The 19,391-nt window shown below is 35.2% G+C and overlaps 2 protein-coding genes across 6 annotated transcripts; both read left to right on the forward strand.

The window, feature by feature from the left end:
* Positions 1 to 1,695: 1,695 nt before the first annotated feature.
* Positions 1,696 to 12,270, forward strand: LOC108340517 (protein transport protein Sec24-like At3g07100). Of its 2 annotated transcripts, none has more exons than XM_017577972.2 (14): positions 1,696 to 2,173; positions 2,278 to 2,343; positions 3,130 to 3,183; positions 3,273 to 3,445; positions 3,564 to 3,750; positions 3,870 to 4,015; positions 4,089 to 4,243; positions 4,696 to 4,777; positions 4,864 to 4,979; positions 7,874 to 7,972; positions 10,150 to 10,273; positions 10,534 to 10,811; positions 11,475 to 11,689; positions 11,777 to 12,270. In XM_017577972.2, exons 1-14 carry the CDS (start codon positions 1,843 to 1,845, stop codon positions 11,986 to 11,988), a joined length of 2,238 nt encoding a protein of 745 aa, XP_017433461.1. In that variant the 5' UTR covers positions 1,696 to 1,842; the 3' UTR covers positions 11,989 to 12,270. The 2 variants fall into 2 exon arrangements, with proteins under 2 accessions (XP_017433461.1, XP_017433460.1); XM_017577971.2 differs by having other exon boundaries at positions 1,697 to 2,173; positions 10,147 to 10,273.
* A 1,520-nt stretch (positions 12,271 to 13,790) lies between these two features.
* LOC108340463 (heterogeneous nuclear ribonucleoprotein Q) lies at positions 13,791 to 19,136 on the forward strand. Of its 4 annotated transcripts, none has more exons than XM_017577868.2 (10): positions 13,791 to 14,027; positions 14,226 to 14,242; positions 14,692 to 15,228; positions 15,310 to 15,426; positions 15,607 to 15,747; positions 15,972 to 16,145; positions 17,858 to 18,065; positions 18,140 to 18,318; positions 18,629 to 18,714; positions 18,846 to 19,136. In XM_017577868.2, exons 3-10 carry the CDS (start codon positions 14,758 to 14,760, stop codon positions 18,997 to 18,999), a joined length of 1,530 nt encoding a protein of 509 aa, XP_017433357.1. In that variant the 5' UTR covers positions 13,791 to 14,027; positions 14,226 to 14,242; positions 14,692 to 14,757; the 3' UTR covers positions 19,000 to 19,136. The 4 variants fall into 4 exon arrangements, with proteins under 4 accessions (XP_017433357.1, XP_017433355.1, XP_017433356.1 ...); XM_017577866.2 differs by having other exon boundaries at positions 14,749 to 15,228; XM_017577867.2 differs by lacking the exon at positions 14,226 to 14,242.
* The last annotated feature ends 255 nt before the right edge of the window (positions 19,137 to 19,391 follow it).

Raw genomic sequence — 19,391 nt, forward strand, 5'->3', positions numbered from 1 at the left:
TTTTGCCCTTCTTAGGACAATACTTCTTGATATGTCCCATCTTCTGGCACTTGAAACATCTCACCTGTTTCACACCCTCTGACATCGTCTTCTTCCCATTTCCAGCCTGCTTCTTCCATTTCCCTTTCACCGAAAACAGCCCAGATGCCACCTCCTCGGTTGCCTTCGAATCTTGGAGCTTTTGAAACTCATTGGTTCGAATTGATGTCACAACCTCCTCTAGTGTGATTACCTGATCTTTACCATAGAGCAAGGCATCCCTGAAATACTCGAAGGTTCTTGGAAGTGCATTTAGCAGAATAACTGCTTTATCTTCATCTTCTAATTGCACGTCAATATTCTCCAGATCATCAACGATTTTACTGAATTCTGCAAGCTGCTCCTCTATGGTTCTTGAGTCTGTCATCTTGAACGAATAGAGTTGTTGCTTCAAACACAACCTATGAGCCAACGATCTCGTCATGTACAGAGATTCCAACTTTACCCAGATTCCAGCTGTAGTCTTCTCCTTCGCAACCTCTCTCAGCGCCTTATCACCCAAACTCAATATGATTGCGCTTCTTGCTTTATCAACCATTCTTTTCTTCTCTTCTTACGACATCCCATGTTCGACTCACCCTTCAACGCTTCATCGCATCCCTACTGTATCAAGATAGCCTCCATCTTGATCTTTCACAGCCCGAAATCATTTGAACCATTGAACTTCTCAATATCAAACTTGGTTGCCATCGCTTCTTGCTTTTCTTGATTCACGTGCCCCACGGTGGGCGCCAATTGTTGGATTCGAATGTGAAACAAAGAACCAGAAAAACGAGAGAGAGAAGAGAGAAAACACAGAGAGGAATTATCTGAATTTTACTTCACTGAAAAAATTATGGAAACCAAGACAAGCTACATTATATATATAGCCAATCCAAAAAAAGAACAAAAAGGCCGAACGCTAAAGAACGAACGCTAAAGAGGTCGATCGAGACCGAACAGTAAAAAAAAACACCCGGATGGTTAACAACAAGAAACCAAACGTTCAAGTAAAAGTTGAGTCTAACTAACACATAACCACGAGATTAATTGTGTTATTTTATGTGTGGACATCTGATATGGATGAAACGAGAAAAATGTGGTACCAATGGTGATAATGGTGATTTACTCATTCTAATTTAAGATTTGTGATTAAAAACTATGGTTAATTTGTATATTGTATGAATGTTGTTAATTCTAGAGAAAATTGTCAATGTTGTTCAACTTAAGTATATAAATTTTATATTAAATATATCTCTTTATTTAACAAAACTTTACATATATCAAAATTTTAAAATATAATTCTAATAGGTTATAAATACATATTATATTCTTATAAACTTGTTTAATAATTAATTTGTAATATTTTAATTAATAAGATCATCTGCTTAGTTTACATATCAATTTTGGATATTAAGTTAAGACTACAATAAAATAACGTAAAAATGTAAAGAGAAGAAAAAAGGAATTTGTTTTGTATTTAAAAGATTAATTATAAAGTAAAACTAAAACACTTAAAAATATGAATGCATTATTCAACTTCTTTCGCAATAAGATGTTTAACAAATTGAATGATCTTATTTAAATATTATTTTTAACTTATTTAATATAGTATATATATTCTAGGGAATTATAATTCACTGCTTTTCCCATATTTATTCTCCATTTCATAAATTTAACTAGTTTAGAGTTAAAATTCAAAGCACACCTGAGAAAAATAGAAGAGCAAACCAAAATCTTGAAACAAGTGCGGGAACGAGTCTAACTCGGTCTCCACACACTGATCTCAGAACACAACAGAACGGCGAGGAAGAAGGAAGAAACATGGCGGTGCGGGCCACAGTGTCTCGTTTCCCAATGGACACGGATGCGCGCGAGGCCTCCGGCCTCCTCTGGGGAGTCGCCGTCACGCCTTTCGCCGCCGCCGACGAGAACAACCGCGCTCCGTCGTACGGTTCCGGAGGAGACATTTTGCCGCGCTGCGAGAATTGCTGGGCCTACTTCAACACCTACTGCGAGCTCGAGCAGTGGGCCTGGTCCTGCTCCCTCTGCGGCAACCTCAACGGCCTCTCCTCCGACGCCATCGACCGCTACTCTCGTCCTCAGTCCTGCGCCGAGATGATGTCCTCCTTCGTAGATCTCGAATTGCCTACGCGTAATTATCGAATTTACCTATCGATTTTGTTTCCTCGCTGTTAAATTGGATTGCTCTTGTGTATTGTTTTCGGATTTGAATGTTTTGAATTGGAACTTTTGCAGAGGAATCGGCAGAGGAAGCCGCAATGCTGGCGTGTCCGGTATATGTTGCTGCTGTTGACTTGTCCTGTAAGGCTTTTCACATCTCATGGCTTATTGATGTGCTAATTGTGATAATTGGAACTTGATTTTGACAATTGGATTGTTCGGTAAGGTAATTGATTAGGAGTTCGTGGTATGCTGCTGATTTATAGTTTTTGCGTTGGGTTCTCTGATTAGGACCTGGTTCCTGCCTAATAATTTTTTGTGCGAGAGCAGTGTGGCATTTTATTTATAATTCTGTGGGCTATGTTGCTTATGGCGATCATAACTTTTATATGTCTAGTTTCCATATGGTTCTAATATCCCTTATTTAAGAGTTGAGACCGTCCGTAAATATATTTTTTCTATATTAATTTTATCTAATGAAAGCAAATTAGAAAAACGTAGACTTTTTTGTCTGGATATGGGTGAATGATTATTACATTATGTGGCCATATTTTTTCAGCTGTACTGGCCATGATTGCTGCAAGATAGACTGATATAGGATTCGAAACTGTTATGGAGGCTGTGTTATCTGGATTAACTTCTGTTTGAATGAGAAGACTGTGATTGCATAAATGACCTTTGGTTTTGGTATCCTATTAAGTCATTGTACCCATTTCTGCCAATTTCTGGTCTTTTTGAATCTGTATAGAAGGATGCAATGATTAAGGTGAAGATAGATATGCCTGGTTTGCATGTTTGTTATTCTACTGTCATTTGTTTCCTTCATTTGTCTTCTTCAAAACGTGATTTATTTCCTAAATATACAGATGTATCTTCCTTATCATTGTCATTTTATGATCGAGAAAAATATTTTTGGTTGTACTGCAGCTTCTGAGGAGTTTCTAGAACTTATCAAAAGTGCACTGCTGGCTGCTCTGGAAGGTATTATATTGACCACACTATGTATTTCCTGCACAAGGGCGATATTTTGAATGTTGCTCTTATTTTTATCTTTTTGAGTTCTATTGCAGCTCTTGCTCCTGGTTCACTTTTTGGGCTTGCTACCTTCAGCCACAAACTAGGATTGTATGATGTTCAAGGTCCAATACCTGTTGTGAAAAATGTTTTCATCCCTCCTGATGCAGATGGAACCTTGCCTATTGAGCTGGAAGATGTCATGCCTTTGTTACAATTTCTGGCTCCTGTATGTTCATCATAAGCAGTGTTTTTAATATTTCAGAAATGTGTTTTCATGTTGAAGAACAGAGATCACATTATATGGAAAAATGTGTTATATCTAATTTTTGTATTTTTAATGGAAGGTGGACACTTGTAAGGACCGCATTGCATCTGCACTTGAAACACTTAGACCAACAACTTCATGGGAGAGAACCACGGCCGCAGGTCAAGGACTGGATGGAGTTCTGATAGGTGGACGTGGTTTTGGGATGGCAATGGAAGCTCTCTGCAATTACCTTGGATCTGAATATGGGAATACTTTTGCTTTAGGTTTGAATGGACAAATACAAGACTTGCCCTTTATGGCTTTTGTTAATGTGATTCTTTAATGTTTAATCTTCTATATTTAAAAAACTTTAAGAATATATTATTTCTGATGAGAACTGCAGCTAGAGTCTTTGCCTTCTTGTCTGGTCCCCCTGATTATGGAGCTGGACAATTGGACACAAGACGATATGGTGAGCAATATGCAAGCAAAGGAGAGGATGCTGATCGTGCTTTACTCCCAGAGCAGACACCCTTCTATAAAGATCTGGTATTTAACTTATGTTATTGTTACTCCTGTCTCCCATTTTTTAGAAATAGAAGAATTGACATATGTATTACAGGCTGCTGTTGCTGTTCAAGCAGGTGTATGTGTTGACATATTTGCTGTAACAAATGAGTACACTGATTTGGCATCCCTAAAGTTTCTGAGTATTGAAAGTGGGGGTTCCTTATTTTTGTACACAAGTACTGAGGATTCAACATTGCCACAGGACATGTAAGTCTTGTGTGTTTACATAATATGCCGAGACTTGCTTTACCAGTAAATATAGATTAGTAAGAGATAGTTGTTCGGTATTTGCTGATTGGTTGTGTGACTGTGTCTCCAAAATACAATCTCAACTTGAGTTGGTATTGTGTACCAGTTTTCTCCTTAATCTCATCAGATTTAAATTAGCCAAATGTGTTTTATGTTAACCATATCAAAATAATGCTTGTTATTTTGTTTAGCTTCTTATTACTTAAACTAATCCCTTGCAATTGAGTTTACCACATATTGTTTTATTAATCACTTAATTTAAGTGATAAGCATGAAACATAATCTGGTAACTGAATCCAAATGTAGTTGAAATCACAAGTGTTAACAATAGCACCTTACCTATCAATATTTGTGTACACACTTTCAAATATATCAGAATGGGTGACTATGGTAATCTGTCCTTTTTGCAGGTATCGAATGCTGAGTAGACCATATGCTTTTGGTTGTGTCCTGCGACTAAGAACCTCAACTGAATTTAAACCTGGCAATTCTGTATGTGCTGTTTGGAATGGATTTTTAATTCACAATTTTGCTTGTACTTATTATAGTATATAGAATAATTTGTTATTTTATTGCAGTATGGTCACTTCTTTCCAGATCCACAGTATGAAAATGTTCAACACGTGATATGCTGTGATTCTTATGCTACATACGCTTACGACTTTGTATTTGAGAACAACATTGGATTTTCAAGGTATAAACTGCTACTGTTTACAACCAAGTCTTTCAAGCTTTAATAGTTAACATTTTTTAATTTGTTTATTTAAGTGAAGTGAATTAAGATGTAAGTGTCATGTTAAGCTTTATACTTGTATTATATAGATTTGATACTTTTTATCATGACTAATCCCTTCTACTTCATTACTTCATCAATTGCCATGTCTGTCATTTGTCGTCTTGTTTATTGTAAACACGGAAACTCTTCATTCTTTGTGCTTAAAGCTTTAACTCCAGTTTTTGGTGTCTTTTTTTGGTGATTGGAGTTCTGGAGAAGTAGTTTATAACATATCAAACACAATTTGATCTAGGCAGTTGAAATCCTCTTGATATTAATCCATGCAGCCTTTGCCAGACAATTGTGATTTTCATTCCTTGTGATCTAAATTCCTAGAGTATCTTGTTGGCAAATGCTTAACTAATCGTCTGCTGCTTTAACTCTTCATGTGTTGAAGTGCTGAACTTGAATTACATAGTTCTTACCGGTGGAAAATAAATTGCTCTTGGTACTTTATCACACAGAAATATAATAATATCTCTATTAGAATATACAAAAAATATTCAAAATTATCTAACTTATCTTCTATAATTAGTTTCCTTTTTTAATTACTATATTTCCTTATCATAATTTACTTCATTAATTAGTTCCGTTTGCACAGGAGAAATAAGGATTAGTAGTTCAGGGTTTATGAATATATCAAACATATCAACACAATATAATACATTTAAATTAATATCATTTTATTATTTCATTCTGTTTTATCTCTCTATTCGCCTCTTCTGCTAAATGGTAAAATCCCATAAGCCCATTGATAGGAAGTGGATAGTTTATGAAAGAAAGAGAAAAAGAAATAAAGCGGGGGAGAAGTGCTAGGTAGTTATAACTGCTTTAGGATATTGGGCGGGAAATAAAGCTCCTATAAAAGAGCTGATGTATTCTGTTTTGTACACTTTTGGAATTGTTAGTGTAAAGACAAGATCACGTTTATCCTGTGGAGGGGAGAGTATTAGGCTCTCTGGGAGGTTGTGAGTGTGGAGATACGATATTGAAATACAGAAAATATACAGTTTATACTTACTTTTCTGTGTGTTTGTGTTCGATTGTGTGTTTAGATAGGGTTTCCCATTCAGAAACCTATCATCCACTCTGACACAACTTGCCTTGCCACTACTTCATTGCCAAGCTTCCTAAAATTTGAGCTTGTGCTATAATTTCCTAATTCACGCTTCAAATTAATCATCCTGTGTTGAGTCAACCTTTTGTCACCTTTTTATGTTTCACTCCCTTATGCTATACGTATCTCTTCTAAAGAATTGGGCCTTCTTCTGGCTGAGGTTCTTTTTTCTAGTCTCCTCTTTCTCCATATTAGCTTTTTGTCGTGCAGCTTTTACCGACATGTTCATAACAATTTTTGACTTATAAGGTAAGGTTTGAACTTATATACTATAATTTGATTATATCTATAGTCAATGTGTGATCTTCAAAGCACTCTCTCATGCTGGTTAGACATATCGTGAAACTAGATATTTGTGAGTTGTTTGATAGTGAGTGACATAACAAGATCAATAAGTCTATCTAGAATATACTTTGATACCATCTTAGAAAATGGATTTCGGCCTCACTCAACTTTGTAAAAATTGATTTGTAATGTGAGATTTGTACTTATATATTAGAATTTACATTATTTCTAATTGACGTGATATAACAACAACCTGCGGATTCCTTGACTCAATTTTGCAATTTGGCTCAAATCACGCTATGCAACATAGTGACTTCAGTTTGACCCAACTTTCCTAAACATGACCCTCGCCTGTGGCTTTCTCATGGAAATCAGTTTGGTCTCTCAGCTTTACTGAAACTGGATTTGGTCTCGTGACTTTGCTAGAGACATCAACCTGCCTTTGCTTTCCATGACATGCTCTTGGCTGCTTATATCCCAGAGAATCTTTTTAATCCCTTTATTCCACTGACTCAACTCTTAAATTATATGTTTTATTTTTCATGTTACCATAACTTGGTTATGATATAGAATTAATGTCTCTAGTACATTAGGTTTATAAACGTCTATACATTGTAATACATCTCACTTGATACCAGTTCAGCATTTCATTATATTTTATCTTTCTTCCTCTCTCTATATCTATAATCCCATAATTCCAACAATCAGAATGACAAAATTGTTAATAAGGTTATATGATGCACGAATATGGTATGTGTATTGAATACAATGATATGCTCTTTTTGAAAATAATAGGATACAATTTGTGATTAATGTACATTAAAATTGTATAAAAATTCTTAAAACATAATAAATATATAATTGCAATTGTGCGGATTCAATTTAAAATCACATTTGTTAGGCATTGTCAAAATAAAAAGTTATAAATTATTGTCATTCTAAAAGTATTAGTGTTTCATAGATTGGATGCTTCATCCTACACATGACACAAATTGAAGTATCAGTACGTAAAGAGATTTACTTTAGTTTTCTCTTAAACAAGTAAATCCTAGAGTATGATAGGCATGCAAAAGCCAGGAGGAAAAGATTAAACCTCCAGATATTTTGCCTAGGACTACGGTGAATTGCCTCAGATATCTAAATAAGCTTTCCTCTACATACAAAACGAATGCTTCATCTTTGATTACGGGGTTTAGTTTAGACAGTATAAATATATATCGTTGTTAGGTTGAGTATGAATGCAAAACACAATTTTTGAAGCTAAGAGTAGCTGAATTAATTTTTATATTAAATAACATAGCTTCTATAACTTGGTATTATTTCTGTCACAAGGTAGCTGTGCCTTTTGTCCGATGCATTTCCTGTTCTGATAATCTGATTAAGGTTTACTGTTGCTTCTTCGTTTTGGCAGAACTAAATCAGATGTTCCTACGATTCAGATTGCATTTCAGTACTCAGTTGGAGTTCCTCCTCAGGAACTTTCTAATTCAGGAGGGGTTTCTACAAATAGGTATGGTAATAAGCAGAACATTAGATTGACTGTACGCTTGTTCTTCTGTTGTTGATGTATGTATGGATGTTTTCAATATTTTCTATGGCAGGTGAAGTCCAATTCATTAATTTGAACAAGTTGATTATTATTTTTATTTAGTTTTACCTATTTTTTATGAATGGGCAGAAAGTATGTCTCTTCCAAATTTGATAGCTTGTTCTTTGACCCTGGCTTTTCTTGTGCCACTGGAGTTTCTGTTTATTCTCTGATTTCAAATTCTAAGACTATATCCATGCTGGTTTCTAAAATATTCCAAGACAATTAGTGCATGGGAGATGTGTCCTGATGTCTAGCATCTCCAACAGCCCTACAGAAATTATTGGAGTTTTGTACCACTTTTTTCTGTCATGTAGTATAATTAGCATTATCTGTTGGTTTTACCAGTCATGGAACATTGTTCATTATTTCTTGGTTTTATTGAGAATATATCCTCATTTTAGTCTCCAAAATTGTAACTTGTAACTTGTAAGCATCAATTGCTTTGGTAATTATTTTACAAAATTCTTAATTTAGTCACTGATTTTACAAATGATATTCTCTTTAAAGTTTTTGGTGCAAAACTAGTGGAAAAGTATTACAATGAATGATTTTTTGACAAAGCCAGGGACTAAAGTAAATATTTTGGGAAGTTAGGGACTTATTTGATTGATGCTTACAATGTCAGACTAGGATGGGAGTTTACTTGTTTTGTTTAATATGAACAAAAATTATAACTTATCAATAAAAAAGGTGAACATGAGCATGTGTATGATGGTTTTCAAATCCGCTTATTCTCTTTGAACATTTGAAGCAAGTTTGAATCAATACGCCAGCTCATTTTGAACACACATCTTCAATGGAGTGTCCCTGTGTCATATACATATCACACATATTGACACATGTACGACACTTGAATAATATGTATCGTTGCAGTATCTTTAAATGAATATTTCTTACCTTCTACCTGCTACTCTTTGCTTAGGACTCCCTCCATACTGATCTTTATCAATTATGTGATATCTCTAGAGGCTGCATTGGTGCATAAGGAAATCTATAACTGGAGTAAAGAGTATCAGTGTTTCAGTCTTAAAATTACTGTTGTTAATCTGAGAACGATATGTGATCATGAAGTTTACTCCTAATGCTCAATTTTGCAATAGTTACACTTGTTCTGTGATACGTACCCAGGTGTTAGGGAAATCAATGAACCATCGATTCAAGGAGGAGGAAATAATAAAAATAGGTGGGGCAGAGTTTATAAGAGGAGAGAAAAGGGTGATGTGGCTTTGTGAAGGAAATGTGTTAGCTAGAAGAGAGAGAAAAAGAGTATAGGTTGTTATATATTCTGAGGTGTAGGATGTGAGGGGGGACACGTTTTGTTTTCGGTGGAGTGGGAGGAGAAGAATTATTACGATTCTTCTCAGGAGCTTGCTCTGGGCAGAGGGTTCTGGAACCTTCTGAGTTTCAGTTTTATCATAATAGTGAATATTCACCATTTTACTTTTCACACTTCATATTTTCGATTATTTTGTTTATCCCTAAAACTCTCGTTTCTGTCATTCTGCATTTTAAATTTTGGTTTGGGTTTTTGTTCTGTAACAACTGCTTTTTGGAATAGTTTGTATTTCATTGTTAGATTTTTTAATGGATATAATCCTTAGTCCCTTGTTTTCTCGATGATTATACTTGGGTTAAATATGTTTTTGATCCCTTAACTTTCAGTGAAAATTGGAATTAGTCTCTCTTCAAAATTTTGGACTAATTTAGTCCTCAAACTTTAGAAATATGTGAATTTAGTCCTTTGAACCAAATTTTGTTAACTTTATTTGATGTTTCAAACGCATTTCTCAGTTAACATTGAAGCAAAAATGTCTCAAACGGTATAAACAACTCAAATGCTATCATGAAACGAACTTAAAACATCAAATAAACTTAACAAAATTTAGTTAAAATGACTAAATTCACACATTTCTAAAGTTTGGGGACTAAATTAGGCCAAAGTTTTTGAAGAGGGACTAATTTCAATTTTCACTAAAAGTTAAGAGACCAAAAACATATTTAACCCAATTTATTATTTTCTTCTAATATCCAAAAATTACTTAATTATGGAATGAAGGGTTTTTGGGCTTAGTTTGTGCTGACTATTGATACAGAAGAACCAAGCATTCCCTTCAGCGTCGGCTAAGGATCCGAACATTGGAATTTGGTGTTGCTCAGAACATTCATGAACTTTATGATAGCTGTGATCCTGAAGTTGTTCTATCTCTGCTGGTTCACAAGGTGAATTATGAAATCAACCTATAACTTTGCTATTTGGATGATGTTTGTTTTCGATCCCATTCTTCAAACTTAATTCTATATGCGGTATGCTTGCTTCACTTTTTTTTTTTTTTATAGTTTTCTAAATCTTCCTACTATTGTTACTTATGTAAAGGACCACAATAGTATTAATGTCTTACCTTTAACCCTTTTTTTTTAATGTATGAGTTCTCTGTTGTGTTTCTTCAACCTGTTTTTTATTAGTTTACTCTACTCTGCAGGTTATATTAGCTTCTTTGGAGGAAGGAGTTAGGGAGGGTAGAATTTTGCTTCAAGAATGGCTAGTGATCCTCACAGCTCAGTACAACGATGCATATAAGCTTATTCAGTATAGCAATGGAAGTTCCTTAAGATCTCAGATTGACGTTGCATTGTCTCAATGTCCTCAATTGCAGCCCCTACCACGCCTAATTTTTGCTCTCCTTCGGAATCCTCTTCTCCGCTTCCATGAAGAAGGGGTTCATCCTGACTATCGCATATATCTTCAATGCCTTTTCAGGTAATTACAGCTCTCAGGTTTATTTGTGCTAGTTGGAGTTTGCATATCCATCCCATCGGTGTCCAGTCGAAGGAATTAAACAGAATAAAGTAAGCTTTATGATTTATTTTTGACAGGGTAAAGCTTAATGAAATTGAAGCCAAGATTTTTTCCATAAATAATGGGCAATATATTTTAGAATTGCTAACATTGCCCGCGCCTTAGCATTAAAAGTAATGTAGTAGCATTTAATAAAGAAAAAAAATAATATGGCAAATATTTTATTCCGGTTACATTTTGTTACAAGAAAGCACATGTGACTTTGAATCATATTTAACATGGATTTTAGAAGCAATGGAATGTGTATTTGACATAAATAAAAGTTATATCTGGTTGTTTTCCCTGTTTGTAAAGTATCATGCCCAATAAATCAACAGGTGTAGAATCTATTTCCTAGGTTAAGCTATGAACTTAGGATGGCCGAAATTAGAATACTTTTCACACAAAACTGACTGTGCAACACTTAGTACCTTCAATGAAGGATAAGGCAATGAGAATTGGGAGGGTAGTTGGGTAAGTGATTAATAAACATGGAAAGCTTCAGCAACATGGTCTGTATTGTATTTCTAGCTTTGAATTTATATTTTCAAGAATTGATTGTGTTCATTTTCATTTGTTTTGCAGCATGTTGGAACCCAGTTCTCTTCATCGTGCTGTGTATCCTGTGTTGACATCATATGCTACTCCAGATAAACAAGCATATCCTCGCCATTCATTGAGTCGCGCCGCACTGATTACCAGCGGCAGTCCGATATTTTTCCTTGATGCATTCACAATTCTTATTGTGTTTTACTCTTCCACTGCAGACCCGACCATTCCTTTTCCTCCACCCCATGATTGTAAGCCTTCTTTTTGTATCTTCTGTCCTCACTGCATTAAATATAACGTTTTTCTGCCTAAATTGTATGCAAAAAATACCCTGTCAGGTTTATTAAGGACTACAATCAACAAATTGAAGCAAGATAGATGCATCACTCCCAAACTCCTCTTTATTCGAGGAGGGCAGGACGATGCGTCAATTTTTGAGAACTTTCTGATCGAAGAGCAGGATGTTGATGGAAGTGGTCTAACCAGTGTGATGGGTTTTGTTTCTTTCCTAGAAGATGTTACACAAAAAGTTTTGGAGTTCGTGAAATAGGGATCCCTTTGGGGTTCAATGTCTATTATAGATACAGGAATTATATACATTGTAGGTGCTTCCATTTTGTAAGGATGGGTTCTAGTTCGTTAAGAACCAACCATGGAATCAAGTAGGTGGTTGGTTGTCTTTGTTGTACCTGTTTTATATTATCATTTATACCCTTTTTTGAATTGCTAGTTAATGTACATTATAATGCTATATTTTCTTTTGAAACACCCTTTCTTCTGTCTGTATGGAGTTAACGCTGATTCAGCAAAAAAATAAAGTAGAGTTAGCGCTGATGTTAGTCTTTATTGGCATTAACTGATTTTCTAGATTTAAGTAAATAGAGAAATGGATTGATTATATTAATGACCTACCGTGTTGGAATTTGGATGACAAAGTTATGTGTCGAGAATTCAATCTCTGCGAGTAGTTCTTTCAGACTAGATCGCAGACAATTGTCCTTAGTTTGCAACTTATATTCGAGGTGACAATTTATTTGTCCTTAGTTTGCTACATTATACTGACTTTTAATTTATGTAAGAAATATTTGTTTGATTGTTTGAAAAATATTACTGCATGAAAGGGGATGTTATGAATATTAAAAGAAACAGTGGACGAAACATGACAGGATTATCCAACGGAGTTGTTTCGTTGTGCACTTTCAAAACTTCTTCTCATACTTCTATTTCAGTCTGGTGGAGATTGACTGTAAAAGAAGAAAGATTTATCCAAAGTTTTGGTAGAATAGTTGATCTCAAACATGATTTTTTGAATTTCAGATAAGGTAATAGCTATAGTGAAATAAACGTTGTGAAATGTGTAACCCTGTATTGCTATGGATTACATATTTTTTAATGATTTTTGTCCATTATGTGTCATTCTTAAAAAGTTGTTTTTTCGGAATGTGTAATAGGATTTTGGATTGCCTATTCTAGATGGCTCCAAAATTAATTCAGTTGTAGATTGCCTAATACATAAGACAAAAAATTAACCTTCTAGAAAAACAATTCCATAATATATTACCGAAAAGATAATTTTTTGTGCCTATCTGGAACATGTAACCGGGAAGGAGGTGTTCGATGCGATAGAGATCCAACAACAGTGACCAAGAGGAGATAAGATAAAATGGTTATATTTAATTCATGTTGTAAATTTGCATTATAAATAATTAATAACTAGTAAATAAACTGTTAACTACTGTTGAATGATTATTTTCGGGAAGGGAAAAATTACATTGAGAAAGGTTCATAAAATAAATAAAAGAGATACAGTTTTAAAGAACCGTAAATAAATAAATGGTAAAAATGAATTGAAAATGACTGAATATTTAGGCAACCACAAGATAGAAAAATGCTAACAATTTATACAATAAATCTCTACGTACCTAAAGAGAAAGACATTTTAATTTTAAGGAAATTTAAATTTTGATATATTTTAATTTCTAAATTTAAAAAATAATGAATATAATCACTTATAAAAAAAATTAAATGATAGTCTGAAATATTATTGACACATTAAAAATGATTTAATATGATTAAAATAATTATATTTATTTATTTTAACATTTAATTATCAAATATATCAATGTATTAAACAAAAATAAATTTTAATTTTTTAAAATTTAAAAATTGAAAACAGAGATATAATTGTAATTAAAAAATATTATTATGGAATGAATTAATAATATTAAATAATACAAATCTTTTATTTTGTTGACCTTTAAAAATCTAAAGGTCCATTTACCACAATACCCTTAAACAAATGTACTCATACTTGTCCTCCGTTTCTCGAAGCCTTCAGACGGAAAATCGGAAACGGCTTGTAGCATACCGTTATTTCGCAAACAAGAAAAATCCAAAACTCTAATTAACGGCGCCATCACAGTTCCCGTTTTGCAAACTTCAGTGACAAAGCACTCTCTAGGGTTCGTAATTCGTATCTATCCAATTTAAAAGCTCTTCTCCGAAGTTTGCAATAAATTCGTTTTCGCACCCTAAATTATCGATCCATTTGGACAACGTTGTACTCCAATTTCGGCAGCTTACCTTAAGGTACTCTCCTTCCTCTCTCTCTCTGAAACTCTGTGCAGAGGCAAGTTGGACAGAGATTTTGTAAAATATTTGTTATTATATTTTATTAGGGATTTATGTGAAATTTGATGTGTTGTGGTTTAGGTTATATTAGTGATTAGCTGGTAGAAGTGTATAATTGAAACCCTATCTTAGTACGTATCTGTAAATTTGTGGCAGGAAGGGGGCACAGATTGGTACGTTTTGTTTGGAAACTGCTATTATTTTTCTGAGATTGGACACTTCATAATTCTCCTTTTTGTTCTGTTCTGCCTTCTCGTTCCTTTGATGCCTAATTGTTTGTTCATCACCTTGCATTTGAGTGGAAAATTTTCATATTTACATTTCATGTTGTTCCTGTAAATCTGGATTTTCATTGACCCTCGTTTGGCTTTGTGTAACATAAGAGCTTGTGCTCGCCAACATGCCTATTGTTCTCGTTTCCTTTCTCCGCCTTCGTTAGTCTCTTTTATTGTGATAATTATGTAGTCATTGACCCTTTAATAAAAGTCTATCGCGTTGCGGCCGTATAAGTCTTGTGACTCTTGTCTCATTGCACGGCTTCCACTGAGATTCATTCGCTGCGACCCCTTGTTTGGCCTTTCTTTTTGTTTCCTCCTTTCGATATGTGTATACTTCTTCCCAGGATTTCTTCTGGCCTCTGTGCCTTCTTCACAGTTGCCTCACGAGCTTGTTTCATTAGTTTCATAAGATGCCTCGGGGAAAAGCAAATTCTTCATCAGCTGCTAAGCCATCTGACTCTGAGAAGCCAGTTGAATCTGATGAGAAGGTTGATTTTGAGGAGGAAAATGATCCAGAGGAAACAATGGAAGAAGAAATTGAGTATGAAGAAGTAGAAGAAGAAGTGGAAGTAGAAGAGATAGAAGAGGAGGTAGAAGAAGAGGAGGAGGACCCAGAGGAGGTAGATGTAGAAGAAGAGGAAGAGGAGGAGGAGGAGGAAGAAGAAGAGGAAGAAGAGATTGAAGAAGTGGATGAAGAGGATGCCATGCAAAACCATAGCAGTGATGAAGCAAAGGTGGAAGATGAGGACGAGAAGAAAAAACATGCCGAACTCCTTGCTCTTCCTCCTCATGGGTCTGAAGTATACATTGGTGGCATTCCTCATGATGTCTCAAATGAGGATTTGAAATCTTTTTGCGAGCGTATTGGGGAAGTTGCAGAGGTAAGTCTGTGCCATTGTTACTGTATTGTGCTTATGCTTATATATAATGCCATCCCCTAACTTGAATTTTGAGGAAAATAGGTTCGAGTAATGAAGGGAAAGCATTCCAGCGAGAACAAGGGATTCGGTTTTGTGACATTTAGAAGTGTGGAGTTGGCTTCTAAAGCTATTGAAGAGCTGAATAATACTGAATTTAAGGTAATTTGTTAATCTCAGTCATTAAGCATTCATAACTGATATTCCTTGTAAGTTTGTTGCTTTGTTATGGCTACACTAGTATTACAAACACTGCAGATGCTTTATGCAGAAATTCTTAGCCACAATGCTTTATGCAGATACTTTCTTGTTCCTAACTGTTTTAATGATCAATTCTTTAAGGGTAAAAAAATAAAATGTTCTACATCTCAAGCCAAACACCGTCTTTTTATTGGCAATGTTCCTAGAAGCTGGGGTATGGAAGATCTGAGGAAGATTGTATCTGAGATTGGACCTGGAGTTACCGGTGTGGAACTAGTCAAGGTATGACTTTTCTGTTGTGCTGTGCTTTCCATTTCCACATTAAATTAGTGTCTAGGGATTTTTGTTCTAGTCATTCCTAAATCATCATGAAAGTCATGCTTTGCAAGCTTTGTTATACTGCTTTTGCATTATACCCAGCTGCATGTACACAAGAGTTAGGATTGTGTTTTTTTTTTTTAATTTAATTGCTCTTATATTTCTGTTTGTTCAATCCTTTGTTTCAGGATATGAAGAACACCAATAACAATCGTGGCTTTGCTTTTATTGACTATTATAATAATGCTTGTGCTGAGTATTCTAAGCTAAAGATGATGAGCCCAACATTTAAGCTAGGGGAGAATGCTCCAACAGTGAGCTGGGCTGATCCTAAAAATGCTGATTCCTCTGCTGCATCTCAGGTTTTGACTCACATGTCTTCCTTCTCTTAAGTTTGGTTGATAATTGATAGTTATGGTTAAAGTCATGAGAAATTGTTTAGCTGACTTATCGGTACATTAGGATAAACCCTTGAAGGAAATTTGTTATATTATGAATTTCAGATTTCCATTTCTTTTTAGTGAAAACTAGTTTGTATTGCTGGAGAGATGGAAGTTAAGGTTTGCTTATTGGGAAAGAAATGGAGGATATAATGGTGTTCTTAAAGGTGACAGCGATTGAGGACAACAACCACCTTTTAACGGGAACTGATAATAGTATGAGAAGTCATGTACTGACTGTTAGGTGCTAGTGTAATAATATCAGTCATGTTGGTAGTTATGGGTAGAAATTAAGGATTAATGGTGTATTATTAGAGTATGTGCTAGAAAATAACTCACCTTGCGTCAGCAGTTCTTTATTAGAATTAGATACCACTGTGATGACAGTTATTCGTAGAGAATAACTGATGGCAGTTATTTAGTAGTAGTAGAGTGTGTAATTAGGCAAAGGGGGTTGTTATTTGCAGTTTGTTTGCTGAGAATAATACTCTGTAGGATGTCTTTCAGAAAGCAAGTCGTTGCTGCATTGTTTGTGATTTCATGTTCAGCATGTTGGTTCACCAATTGGTGTTCTATCACCTTTAGATTCCAAAGTTTTGAAGATCAAGAAGAGGAAGGTTGTTGTAATTCAAGAAACAACCATTACAGCCTGGTAACAAAAATAAAGAATAAGGTTAAATGATCAAGATCCACAACCATTGTTGTGGGGAGAGGCAAAAATGAAGCAAAATTAGTGAGAGAAACAGATACTGAAATAGTCAAGATTCAAGATGTTGGTCAGCCAATGGAAAGAGTGGAAATTTTGGGTTAAAGAGACCATCTTCAACAGAAAATTTCCCTAGGACAGTGCAGTGGTTGTCCTTGTGGATAGCATGCAATGCTGAGTCAGACGGGATGGAACAAGTGACAGCCATGGAGGTTTGGGTTTCATGCTGTCTGGTCAACCCTCCACTGTCAACCCCTCAGATTGATTTGGATCATCAACGTTGGGTGATCTTTGGATCTCATGTATGCTGCTGAATCGTCCACTGCCAGATCTACCAAAATTGGTGCACTGCCAACAGGAAGAGAGTAATTGGACTGTGGGACATCATGGAAGATGAGTTTCAGGTTTTATGAACTTGGTAGCAGAATGGTGATAGATTACGGTCATGGAGGATCTTACTGCTTTGGTACTTTGATGAAAAAGAGTAATTTTTGTTTGGGGTAAAATAGTTGTTTTCTTTGGCTCAGTCCATCTTTCTTTATATCGTGGGTGCATTGAATAATACGTACAAGAACTAGTCAAGGACAAATTAATTTATCACTACTTACTACTTTTGAAAGTATACTAATATCCTAACATGAGCTAATTATGGCAATGGATGTTGAAACAGTGTATTTAGCTTTACAGGAACTGCACATAGTCTATTATAACTTAGTACATTGAATGCAAGAGCTAATTAATAGTAATTAAGTATTAAATGCTTTAATACATTCATTGTTATGACTTATGAGTGACTGATATTCTATCATACGATATATACTACTGAATCTAGACTATGTTGTTGAATATGGACTATATTTCAATCGTTTGTCCTAGATACATTGCTCTGTAAACAACGATTTGAGTACAGTTGCACATGGGTGAACAGGTGAAGGCAGTATATGTGAAGAACCTGCCGAAGAATGTGACTCAAGAACAGTTGAAGAAGCTTTTTGAACGTCATGGGAAGATAACAAAGGTGGTTCTTCCACCTGCAAAGTCTGGACAGGAAAAGAACAGAATTGGCTTTGTACATTTTGCAGAGAGGTCAAATGCTATGAAAGCACTGAAAAACACTGAAAGATATGAATTAGAAGGTAGCGTATATTCCAACCTTTTGTGATTGTTTTGTAAATGTTTGTCAATATTCATTAGCTTTGTTCTGTTTCAGGTCAAGTTTTAGAGTGCTCTTTGGCAAAGCCACAGTCTGATCAAAAGTCTGGAGGGTCAAACACACAGAAGCCGGGACCAGGATTGCTTCCAAGCTATCCACAACATGTCGGTTATGGTTTGGTTGGGGGTGCCTATGGTGCACTTGGTGCGGGATATCCTGCTCCAGGTCTTACACAGGTGACATTTTTTTTCATTTGTTTTTTCCATTAGTTATCTTTAGCTTCTTTCCAGATCTAACATCAATATATTATGATCTGCATATTTTTGTTAACAGACATCACTAAATCCTTATCGCATTGCATTTAAAGATGTTTAATATATTTTAAATTACATTTGAAATCATGCATGTTAATATCTAAGCAGCATATGCTACCCGAAGTGTATTTACATACAAGGTTATCTCTGTACTATATATGTGCCATTGATCCATTATCACATCTACTATCTATTAATGAGATTCTGATGGCTGGAATTGTATCTGCTGCAGCCCTTGCTATATGGAGGAGGTCAAGCTCCCGCCGGAATGGCCATGATGCCCATGCTTTTGGCTGATGGACGAATTGGATATGTCTTGTAAGTAGAATTGTTGCTCGTAATGTATTTAGCTCGTTATATCATTATGATGTTTTGTATGAAATTCCAATGGAAGAATGCGACACCTAATTGTCTGAATCCAGGGCTTGAGAATTTATTTAATTACGCAGGCAACAACCAGGAATGCAACCACAAGCTCCATCCTCACATCATAGAGGTGGTCGGAGCGGTGGCAGTGGGGGTGGCAATAGGAATGCTGGCAGTTCTAGTAAGGGAAGGCACAATAATGATGGTGGTCAAGGGCGCAGATATCGCCCATATTAGCGGTGTTGATATAGACAGTAGCACTTCCTTCTCTCAAATGTACTTGGGGCTTTATAAAGCTCATTTATTGCATCAAAATGTGCTACATATTTTTTAATTAAAATATTTATTTAGTGTAGATTAAATCTTGATGTCAAGGCGTTTAATGTGTAAGTTGAATGAATTTGGATTCTTCCTGTGTTGATAATTAAAGACTTTTTTGAACGAAACAAAAAAAAAACGATGCAGTCCTTTCTGTGTATTTTTATGAAGAGTAAAAGTCAATGGTGTTCCTTCAACTGCCATAATCACTGGTAACAGCCCACTGATTTATTTTTTCATGGATTTATTCTTTGATATTCGCTTGTATGGACCCATTATATTTGAAATACAAAATTGTTACAATTAAAATT

Source organism: Vigna angularis, chromosome 5, assembly GCF_016808095.1.
Source record: "Vigna angularis cultivar LongXiaoDou No.4 chromosome 5, ASM1680809v1, whole genome shotgun sequence".
Lineage (NCBI taxonomy): Eukaryota > Viridiplantae > Streptophyta > Magnoliopsida > Fabales > Fabaceae > Vigna > Vigna angularis.